Below are 12,142 nucleotides of genomic sequence, written 5' to 3'. Positions count from 1 at the left end.
GCATTATTAACACAGGAAAAATATTACATATTTTCGTAAAATTTTCAAAATTTTACATAATATAGAAAAATTAATTCTGAGTCTAAGGATACCAACCATGCTTAAAACAAAGCTATAACGAATAAATTATGGCCAATTAACGCAATTCAGAATTAAAAAACAAACAAACAGAGCCTTAGAGCCAAGCCAGCGCGGAAAAACGGCTCGGCTCTCAAGGATCGGCTCGGCGCGCGGCTCAGCCTCGGCTCGGCGCGCGGCTCCAGCACGCGGCGTGCGTGCGGGCGCGGACGGCGCGCGTGCGTGGACAGCACCGCCGACGCGCGCGTGATAGCGCGTGCAGGCGCGTCAGCATGGCATCCGGCGCGTGTAGGCGCGTGGAAGCGCGTGGGCGCGCGTGGCTTCGGCGTGGTGGCGCGTGAATGCCACGCGCCGCCTTCCAGGGTGCTGACTGTTCCGATTTTTGTACTGCCGGACTCCTTTTTCCAAAATAAAATCATTTATGCTCTTAAAAATGACATTAATGATCATAAAAATAAAATATTTTGGATCTTATTTCTTCTTCCATTGCAGTACTCCATTCTTTACTAGCAGGGGATGAGAGAGCCTCTTTGAGATTCTTAGGCTCCATCTCATCACTCGGAGCAATCATGAATGCTTCCCCTTCAATCTCAAAACGACGACGGGGTATAGCTCCACGTTTGCTTCTACGTAGTTGAGAATCCTCATCCATTGGATCCAATCCGTGGGTAAGTAGATCGCTCCCACTGTCCCTAGGAGCTTGAGGAATTATTTCCTCATTCTCTACTAAGCTACTAGGTGCGCCTTCAAGTAGATCCTCCATCTCGTAGAATTCTACTTCTCTAGTTACCTCTCCTCTGCTAGGGAAATCCTCCTCTAGGAAATCCACATCTCGCGACTCAATTTCAGTCACACTTCCATCCGGATGCTCCCCAACAAACACATAGCCCTTAGAATGCTCACTATAGCGAATGAAGATACACTTCTTTCCTCTAGGGCCCAACTTCCCAAACTTATGAGAAGCGTTGTGTATGTAAGCTGCCGAACCCCAAGGCCGCAAATTGCCCAAATCAGGCTTTTTGCCAGTCCACATCTCATATGGGGTGGAAGGAACTGATTTGGAGGGCACACGGTTAAGGACGTAGGCAGCAGTCAACAAAGCATCTCCCCAATAAGAAATTGGAAGATTAGCTTGCGCCATCATTGATCTAACCATGTCAAGCAATGTGCGATTCCTTCTCTCCGCTACACCATTTTGTTGCGGAGTCCTAGGAATTGTCAATTGCCTGATAACTCCTTTTTCCTCACAGAGCACTTTAAATTGCTCAGATAGATACTCACGTCCTCGGTCAGTCCTTAGAGCTTTAATGCTCTTGTCTAATTGATTCTCAACCTCATTAACATACCGTCTAAAGCAATCCAATGCTTCTGACTTGTGAGAAATCAGATAAACATGACCAAAACGTGTGCAATCATCTATAAATGTGATGAAATAGGGGGCTCCATGCCTTGCCCTCACATTCATTGGTCCACATATATCAGAATGAATAAGTTGCAATGGGATAGATGCCCTTATGGCTTTCCCAAATGGTTTTCTTGTTGCCTTTCCAGCAAGACAGTGCTCACAAGTAGGCAAAGTGACTCTAGCGAGTGGGCCTAAAAGACCTTCTCTAGCCAATCTAGTCATCCTGTCTTGCCCTATGTGGCCTAATCTAGCATGCCATCTCATAGAATCATTATCACAAAAAGATGCAATATTAGAAATAGAGCCATTGGCATTTTTATTGATACTAGAATCATCCACATCCAAAACTAAAAAACCATCTGAAAGATAACCAAAACCATAAAAAATTGTTCCCAAATAAATGCTAACACCATTATTCTCAAAACAAAAGCTAAAACCAAGGCTCATCATGCTAATAACTGAAACTAAGTTTCGCCGAATATCCGGAGCATAAAGAACATCATGAAGATACAAGGTGCGCCCTCGTCGCATTTCCAGCTTGAATGTGCCAATGCCAAGCACCTCCACACTGGACTCGTTCCCCATGTAAACTTTTCTGCTCCCAGCAGGTACTCGACGATACTCAACGAACCCTACTCTGTCCCTCGCGATGTGGTCTGTTGCTCCGGAGTCTACAACCCAAAAATGAGGAGAATGAGCAATTAATGCTTGACTAGACACAAAGCATTGAATGCGAGAAATTAAGTAAGGGAGTACCTTCTTCTGCTCAGGGCAATCCCGAGCGAAGTGTCCTTCTTTGTTACAGTTAAAGCATGTCAATTTAGCCTTTGCCTTCTTACCACCTCTCTTGCCCCTACGCTTGAAATTTCTAGCGCCATTGGGCTTAAGCGCAGCCGCTGCTTGCTTCTTGGGGGCACCTTTTGCTTTTCCACGTTTGAACTGAGAAGTCCTACGTGAGCTTGACTCAACCACCATAGCAGAACCATCAGACTTAGCCGCCTCAAGGCGCTCAGCCTCTAGCTCCAAATGACGCGATATGTCTTCGAATGTTTTCACACTCTCATTATGCATCATGTTCTGCTTCATCTGCTCCCAAGAATTTGGCAGAGAGCGTATCACAGCCTGTACTTGCTGCTCTTGAGTCAAATTATGCCCAGCAGCCGCAAGCTCACGTATCATGGCTGACATGACTCTCAAATGCTGCTTCATCGAGTGATGCGCCCTTTTCTGATATGAGTCAAACTTCATAGTCAGCCCACGTAGCTTTGCCAAAGAGGTAATACCAAACTTTTGCTTGAGAGCTTCCCACATCTCAAATGCAGTCGGGCAATGCTCAAACTCACTAATCAAGTCGTTGTGCATGCTGCTTAACATAGTAAAGCGCGCACACCGATCTTTGTTACGCCAAGTCTGAAAGGCTTCAAGATCACGACGATGTTGAGCTGTATTGCCCTGCTCTGGCTCAACCATCACTTGTTCAAGTGTGGTCAACACCTCTTGCTCATTGAGGAGGTATTGGATCTTACGGCGCCATATGTCATAATTGTCGCCATCCAATTTCTCTCCCTTAGTTAAGTCTGCCACCACTGACTTAGCAGCCATTTCTACATACAGAGTAAATAAAATGCGCAGGGGATATTAATGATAGCAACACAAAACAAAATATTTTGCAGCAAAAAGAATCTAAATTAAATAATGATAATTTTACACATGTCTCAAGATCGAAAATTTGCTATGCTCGTAATCATCTCTTGCGCCTCTAGTGATAATTATCAAAATTTAATTTCATTCCATGCGCAAAAAATAATCAAACAATCTTCCACTATCTATGGCATATACAAAGCATGATAAATTCCATACAATAGCATCTCAATATAAATTTGCAAACAACTCATGCTATATTTTATTTAATGATGGAATTCAAATAAATAAATAAATAAATAATCATGCTTTAATTGCAACATATTAAAAAACCAAAAAAAAAATGTATTTAATATGCAGATTATGCCATAATTAAAGTGTACATCATTTTTTGAAATTTTCTGGAATTTTCTGAAATTTTCTGGAATTTTAAATAACTAATTAAACACACATAAAATTAGAAATAAAAAATCCAGAAACTAGTAAACAGAAACAATATTCAGATTATGCCATAATTAAAATGTACATTGTTCTGAAATATTCTGAAATTTTTCTGAAATATTCTGGAATTTTAAATGACTAATAAATACACATAAAATTAGAAATAAAAAATCCAGAAACTGATAAAATGAGACAATATTACCAGTAAATAATAAAACCTTTCAGAAGTCTACAATAAATATTTCAGCCCCAGAAAATTATTTATGCAATACCAGAATCATTTTAAAGCATAAAAAATGAATTATTAACACAGGAAAAATAATTTATATTTTCTGAAAAATTTTCAAAATTTTACAGAATGTAGAAAAATTAATTCTGAGTCTAACAGTATAAGCCACGCATAAAACAAATATGTAATGAATTAATTATGATCATTTAACGCAGTTCAGAATTAAAAACAAAACAAACAGTGCCTAATCGCCAGCAGCCAAGCCAGCCGAGGAAAACGGCGCGGCTCAGCACGCGGCTCGGCTCGAGGCTCGGCTCACGGCTCGGCTAGCGGCTCAGCGCGCGGCTCGGCTCGCGGCTCAGCGCACGGCGCGCGTGCGTGGCGCGGAGGGGGCGCGCGTGACTGCGCCGCTGACGCGCGCATGAGAGCGCGTGCAAGCGCGTCGGGTGAGCAGCTGGCGCGTGGAGGCGCGTGGCTGCGCGTGGAGGCGCGTGGAAACGGCCCACGGCGTCAGGTGGCGCGTGCAGGCCACGCGCCGCCTTCTAGGGTGTTTCCTGGTCCGATTTTTGTACTGCCGGACTCCTTTTTTCAAAATAAAACTATTTATGATATGAAAAAAGACATTAAAGAACATAAAAAAATATTTTTATGCTCCTAATCTGAAAAAAAAAAATTTCTACAAATATTCATGTGTATAATATATACATATACATATAAAAGTATACACATGAGGAAAACACGAAAATATCCATTAACAGGCTCTGATACCAATGTAAACTGAAAAAACACAGAATATGCAGCGGATTAAAATGATCAGATCATACCTTCTTGATGATAGAACCTTCTTGGATAAATCACGTGCTTCCAGGAAACTTCTTGATGAACCAACCCAGCAGTGGAGTGATATCACAGATTGAATATCACCCACACTAACCACAGTGTCAAAGACTTGATCGTTGTGTTTTTGGGAGAGAGTCAGAATGTGGGTAGAAAAACAGACTACGTTCTTTTTTTTTTCCCTCAGATTACCCATAACCATATCAGATATTTAATATATTATAATATCTATCCATATCAGTTAAGATACAGATAATATCTAATATATATTATATCTATCTATATCAGTTCAAACTGATAACGTCTGTTTCAAGAGTGGTTATCCTAAATAGGTTTGATTTCAAAATCAAAACCTATTTGGATAAGGATCAAATGTTAAATTTAAATGGTCATGCCACATGGGCGCCCATTACTAACATATGTAAATCAAAATACAAAACATGCAGCGGAATAAAATCATCAGATCAAACCTTTCGATGATAGAACCTCGTGGATAAATCACGTGCTTCCAGAATCCTCATCAATCAATCCCAGCAGTGGGGTGATATTACAATGGTGAATATCACCCACACAAACCACAGTGCAATTGACTTGATCGTTGTTTCTTGGGAGAGAGTCAGTTTATGGGTAGAAAACAAAACCTACGTTAAAGTCAATTGCACTGTGGTTTGTGTGGGTGATATTCACCATTGTAATATCACCCCACTGCTGGGATTGATTTACAATGGTGAATATCACCCACACAAACCACAGTGGATCTAAAGAAGAGCAGAGGCTAGACTATATTAGTAACAAGTAAACCCTTTGTGTGTATGTAAAAAGTCTCCAAATTTTGGGGGGATAAACATAATAAATTGCAAGGTCTAATCTATTGATAAATGAATACCAATTTGTTGACTATTACTTATCAAATCTTGCTCTAAAATCTGGTTTGATTTTGTAGCCCAAATAATTCCGTACCATGACGTATCTAGAATAGTGGAAATTAGTGAAACAAAAATACTTGTACAAACCATCGAAGTAATTCCATCAAAACCTATTTGGATAAGGATTCAAAATCAAATTTAATGGTCATGCCACATGGGCGCCCATTACTAACATCTCCCACTCGCACATGAGTTGGCATAAAAAATAACATTTAAGCAACATAAAATTGAGGTATATCACTCTCTCAATCTAAATGGAGTTAAAATGCAAAAAAGAAAACCATGCACTTCATCTTCCTCCTCCATTAATATTCATGCATATACATGTATATATACGCATGTAAAAATAGAAACACGAAAATATCCATCAATGGCTCTGATACCAATGTAAATAAAAACAAACAATTATGCAGCGGATAAAATAATCATATCATACCTTTCGATGATAGAACCTCGTGGATAAATCACGTGCTTCCAGAGTCTGATAAATCAATCCCAGCAGTGGGGTGATATTACAATGGTGAATATCACCCACACAAACCACAGTGCAATTGACTTGATCGTTGTTTCTTGGGAGAGAGTCAGTTTATAGGTAGAAAACAAAACCTACGTTGTTTTCTCTCTTGGTTACCCATAACCATATATCAGATATATTTAATATATTATAATATCTATCCATATCAGTTAAGATACAGATAATATCTAATATATATTATATCTATCTATATCAGTTCAAACTGATAACGTCTGTTTCAAGAGTGGTTATCCTAAATAGGTTTGATTTCAAAATCAAAACCTATTTGGATAAGGATTCAAAATCAAATTTAATGGTCATGCCACATGGGCGCCCATTACTAACAAAAAAGTTAGTCAAAAAAATTGCTGAAATAGGGTCCTCGCTCGAAAGCCACTTTGGTCGCTCGAGTGGACTATAAAATTTTGAAAAACTTCTGAGAGCTTGATTTTGACGCTCGAGCGAGACTTTCCTTGCTCGAGCGGACAGTATGAATTCTGGAATTTCCAGAATTGTGTTTAAAGTTCAAGGTTGATATTCAAAGCCTCAAAACTTGGGTTTTTTGTACAAAAATATGGAGAACTATTGTATAATTTAGTAAACACTCTCAATTAGAAATCATTTATTCAAAACCATGCTCCAATTGTCCAAATTTAGATTTAACTCATTTTCTTTATATCAAATCCACAATTTTAAAATATGAATTAAACTTTCCAAACCCTTGAAAATTTCATGATGTATGTAAAAATAGAACTCAATTTTATTATTAATAACAAAATCAAACTTAACTAATAAATTACAAAATCAATTCCTTAGAATTTCAACTTTACTCAATCTTTAACCAAAAACTCAATTTATAATCATAAATGTTCTAAAATGTGTTTAAATTGAATAAAACTTTTAAATTAACTTACATACATGGATTAAAGATCAAATCAAATAAATTCCTAATTTTCAAAGTTTTTCATTTTTCTGTTCAAAATATGAGATTGAATTAGTTCAAATTCTTCAAAATCTATGATGCATGTATCATTAGAGTATTAAAACTTACAAAATTTATCCATGCATGTATAAATGGAACTCAAATTCATGCAAGACTACAAAAACCAAACTCAACATAATTGATTTCTAAATTAATTTTCATAAATTGAACATAACTCCATTTCTTCATCATCTTGCTAATTCCCTTTTTAATTACATGAAATTAAACTCAATTATTTCTCAATTTCAGCTTTTAGGTAATTTATCTACAAAATTTAAACTTTAATTCCTTACCTAAAATCTTTAATTTATTGAATCTCTTAATCAAGTTTTGAGTTTCCTCCTTTATCTTCAATTTCTTGAATTTCCTTCAAACCCATCAACACAAAGCGCTCTCGCGCTCTCTCTCTCTATCTCTCTCTCGGCCTTTCTCTCCCTCTCGGCTCAATTCTCTCTTCCAGCGGAGTGAATAAGGCCTTATCGAGTTCCTTCACTCATCTCTCTTTTATTATTTTATTATTTTCATTTAGTGAGGCACTTGGCCTTATTATATAAACGCACGAGGTGGTGTATAAATTATTTCTTTAACTAATTAATCTTGCTTAGAATATTTAATTTGAGATTGAACTTTAATTATAATTAACTTAATTAACTATCTCTTAATTTTAATTAGTCATGTAAAACCCTAACCCAATTAATCATGACCAAGTACAAATCTCACTTAATTTAATTAATCTAATTTGGCTTCCTTTAGAACCCAATTAATTATATTTAAATTTATCAGTCTGAATCAGATTTTTAATCAAACTCTAAAAAAGTTCCAAATATTAAATTAAACATATTTCCATTATCAATTTTGATTTCTCAAACCATTTAGGCCTTCAATTTCTAATCAGATTTCAAATTTCCGTTAATAAATTGCATATTCAAATTACACATCCCATAAATAAATTTAATTTGTAATAATCACAATTCTCAATTCTCATAATTTAATTAACTTTATTAACTCCAATTCGGACCCAATTTAATCGAATCTCAATTTTACTAAACTGAAATGAATATTTAATTAAACTCCCAAATGGGTCCGTAATTAAAATTAAGTTGATTCAACTTCTTAATTTCACTTCCTTAAGCTATTTGAACTTTTAATTTCTAATTCCAAAATAAATCTTTAAAAGAATCATATACGAATCCGATTCTACAATTCTCATAAATCCCAAATTAAATTAGGATAACGACTAATCAAAATCCCAAATCTACTTAATTAACCAAATATAAAATATTATACGTGGCGGGGTAGTCACACTTGTCTTGGTAGTCACACTTGTCTTGATGGCCAAGCTCACTTTGTCACATTTGAGTCGGACATTTAGCCGATACCCAGGCCAATTAAACACTTTGTAATCCTTGATATGTTCATCATTATGTAAATGTTTGCAAGTCAAGTTATGTAATATCTCAAGTTAAAGCTATGTTCAAACTGTGATTTGATGTTATGTTTAAAAACTTGTCGGTATTTATTTATTTACCACTTTACTTTATTACAATTTACTGGACAATGACTCACACTTTTCCCTATATGTATGTAGGTGAAGATGAAGAACACGGCCAGGAGAAGGAGTCGCACTAGAAGTCTTTTCTTTTGTTTTGTCTTTTTGGAAGTTGTAACGTTCAGACAATAGTTTTCTTTTTCAATTTTGACTTTGTATAGTTATGTTGTGGATGATGTACTTCTCTTTTTGTTGTTTGGACTTCAAATAGAAAGATAATAATGTAAGAAGTGTGTGTGTTTGTTTTCATTTCATTTATGCATATGTTGTGAATGGACTTTTGATAACTAATGGAAAAGTGATTCAGGGGTTGTTTGGGATGATCTAAATAAGTATATTTTTTGACTTTTTATGAAATATGGGTTGGGTTTGGGTTGAGTTTAAAGTGATGTGTAAGAAAGGTGATATGATTTAAATAAGATGATGTGACTTAAATAAGATAGTGACTTTTTAACTTTTTGTCTTTTTCAAGACATGCCAAACTTATAAGCCCTAAGGTTATTAGTTCAATCTTGTTTTGTCTTGTTAGAGCATCTCCAACCCACTAGGCATATGATGCTTGTTAGTCAAAATGCCTAATATGACTTACTTTTTTCAACTCCAATGCACTAGGCATATGCTTAGGCATTTTGGCTCAGCTCACATTCACTAGCTACATGTAGCTAGCCTTCAAGGTTAGGCAAAATGTATTTAATCATTAAGATTATTTCCCTCCATCTGTGTTACTGACGTGGCATTCTATAAAGTTAATAGTATTTGGATGAGTAGCTAAAATAAAGAGCATGGTTGGGGTAGAAACATGAAATTGTTGACAGGCAAAATAAAATGTATACTTTATAGTAATATTTAGATAGGTAAAATGCCTACCACCATTGGAGATGCTCTTAGGCCTTTGAAAGTCAGGCGTCACTTGTCGATCATCTGTTGTTCTTGTAATTCCTACGGCTACCTGCAAAGCTAACGGCTTGATGAAATGCTCCAAACATTTTTAATTTGATGAAAAATTTAAGACATTCTTAATTTGATATTTTAATTGAAATACTAAAACAACTTCTTTTTTTTTTGTTTAATAAAATTTAAATTTGATGAAAGTAAAAAAAATAAACGTTAATGGCGTTCTAAGCAGGATACACATGATACATGCGAGTATGCAAATTAGAATTTCTCCAATTATAATATCTGCACTTTTTTTCTTTTTTTTTTTCAATAATATCTGCACATTCATTTGCGGAAAGGGAACAAATTCAGTGAGAAACTCTTTGGCGGCACCGCGAAAATCCCAGAGAAGCAGAGCCATGGAATTCCAAACTGCAAAACCAAATGCCAGAATGCCGAGGAACGAGAAGCTCTCCCTCGATCACTATCTTTCTCTCATCGCCGCTGACAAGCAACACCATCTCACCGTTAACCTTCTCAATCAGGTCTCTCTCTCTCTCTCTCTCTCTCTCTCTATATATATATATATATACAGACACACACAAACATGTATATATCACCATGAATTCAAGGTTTGGTTTGGGGAAATTGTTCACAAATTTCTAAATTTGGACAAATTTTAGTTTTAGCTTCGACTTCTCATCAATCGCGGAGTTTCAATTTCATTCTCAGGAAGCGATTCAGACATTGTACAACTAGTTGTAATTGCATTTCTGCTCAATACTTGGGGTTTCTTTTATTATTGATTTTGATTTTGATATATGATGCTGTGTGTTGTGTTCACAGATCATCGACATGCACGGATTCAAGAAAATCCACAACACTGCAAAGGTGAGAGAAACAAGGAATTAATTGGAACATTTATCTTCTTTTGTGAGTCCAATATCCAGCTTTGAATTTTGGCAATTTTGTTGTGTTATGGAAATCGCAGAAAGTTCTGATCGATGCAGTGAACTCAATGGAGCTGATGGATCCGAGTCGCTCAACACTAAACGAAGAAAACGTGTCTTCATGCGCGCATATGACTCTGGAGGAGGCGATCAAAGACCTGGCGGACCTCAAATGGCAAGAATGCTGCGTCACTTCCATCCAAACCCTAAATTCGGTGAACTACGACCTGGTCGTACACAACACCGACGCTGAAGCTGAGTCATCGAAACCGAAGCTTAAACAGAAGACGAGGTCCAGGAAGCGGCGCAAGTTTTTGACACTGGGAGCCGCCGGTTGTGACAGCGCTGCCACAGCCACAGCCACCGCCACAGCAGCCGCAGCTCACGGTTGCGGCTACTTTGGAGGCTCAAATTTGATCACTGAGACTGAGAGGACGAGGATAACTAACTTCAACGACGATGATTTTGGTGCTACCGGCGGTGACTGTAGTGAGTACTCTTCGACTTTTCTCCCCATTGCACCTTATTAGAGAGAGAGAGAGAGAGAGGGGTAATCAACTGGACGAATCGTATAGATGGAAACTGCAATGGTTGTTGTTAGACAGACTATTATTGAGAGTGCGTGAGGTGAGCGAGATTTCAGAGCAGAATATCCTTTGTCTGTGCTGGTGTTTTTACAACAGTCCCCCAGGATTGGCTCGTTTCATACTGTTTTTTTTTTTTTTTTTTTAAATAAATAAATAAATAATAGTAGAGTACAAGTTAATAACCCTCGCTTTTTTAAATTTTAAATGATTACTTTTTTTTAATTTATTTTAATTATTTTCTTGCACAAATTTTTTTCAAAGAAAGACAGTTATACGTCACTATTGTTTTACTCTTTTAATCAACAACAATGATTTAGACCACTAAAAAATACATCATTAATAGCACTAATGCATTAGAAATGGTAAAAAAAAATAAAAAAATAAAAAAAAAGGCATAGAAATTGAGCAGGGTCCACTGTCACATCATTAGTGTTCCTTTTAGTGTTCTATTTTTAGTGCTCTCAAGCATTTTTCTTTAATCAATTATGTAAACGTTGATACAAAATAGTAATAAAAAAAAGTTGATACAAAACATTTCTCTTTCTAAACTACATAATAATAATAATAATAATAATAATAATAATAATAATAATAATAATAATAAAATTAAGCATCTCCAATAAATTGTGCTGAGCTGGGCCAATAGAATGGATCAGTGCAAGGAGGACTTATGCCTGCTTGTTTGGCTTGATATACATTATTTGTATTGAAATTCAAAAGGGGTTTTGATACGAGAGCACAGCATAATTGGTTTAGACTTTTAAAGTTTGATAAATAATAATTGGTCCTAATTTTCATTTGAATGTTAAATAAACTTTTTTGGGACTTTAGTTGTAGTTTTTATTTATTTAAGCATCAGTATTCGTGTGTGAAATAGTTGTGATTTTTTATTTTTTATTTTGTGGTTAACCTTTTTTTTAAAAAAATTTATTTATTTTTATACTAAAGAATGTTGTTTGGGTTCATCTTTCCTGTTTTGAGGATAGTGAACAAGAGAGATGAAAAGATAGATAGGCTTTGACCCTTTTATTTATTTATTTTATAGTCCAAAATAAATTTTTTTTAAAAAAAAAACATTCTATTTTTAAAGTTATTTAAATAATTAGGACACTTTTGTTAATCTGTCT

At 36.1% G+C, this 12,142-nt stretch overlaps 1 protein-coding gene across 1 annotated transcript; it reads left to right on the top strand.

Annotated features, from left to right (window-relative positions):
• The first annotated feature begins 9,832 nt into the window (after nt 1-9,832).
• On the top strand, nt 9,833-11,197 carry LOC145795199 (uncharacterized). The gene is made up of 3 exons (XM_082878774.1): nt 9,833-10,023; nt 10,325-10,369; nt 10,470-11,197. The coding sequence occupies exons 1-3, from the start codon at nt 9,898-9,900 to the stop codon at nt 10,956-10,958; spliced, it is 660 nt and encodes a 219-aa protein (XP_082734900.1). The 5' UTR covers nt 9,833-9,897; the 3' UTR covers nt 10,959-11,197.
• The last annotated feature ends 945 nt before the right edge of the window (nt 11,198-12,142 follow it).

The sequence above is a fragment of the Camellia sinensis genome, chromosome 7 (genome assembly GCF_055761805.1).
Source record: "Camellia sinensis isolate YWXY chromosome 7, ASM5576180v1, whole genome shotgun sequence".
Lineage (NCBI taxonomy): Eukaryota > Viridiplantae > Streptophyta > Magnoliopsida > Ericales > Theaceae > Camellia > Camellia sinensis.
Note: the sequence above shows the minus strand (reverse complement) of the source record. Positions and strands in the feature narration are given on the sequence as shown.

Bases quoted from the DNA above. Each gene is read 5' to 3' on its own strand.
- LOC145795199 (XM_082878774.1), top strand. From the start codon at position 9,898: ATGGAATTCCAAACTGCAAAACCAAATGCCAGAATGCCGAGGAACGAG. The intron at 10,024-10,324 runs GTCTCTCTCTCT...TTGTGTTCACAG, and splicing joins CCGTTAACCTTCTCAATCAG to ATCATCGACATGCACGGATT. The intron at 10,370-10,469 runs GTGAGAGAAACA...TGGAAATCGCAG, and splicing joins AAATCCACAACACTGCAAAG to AAAGTTCTGATCGATGCAGT.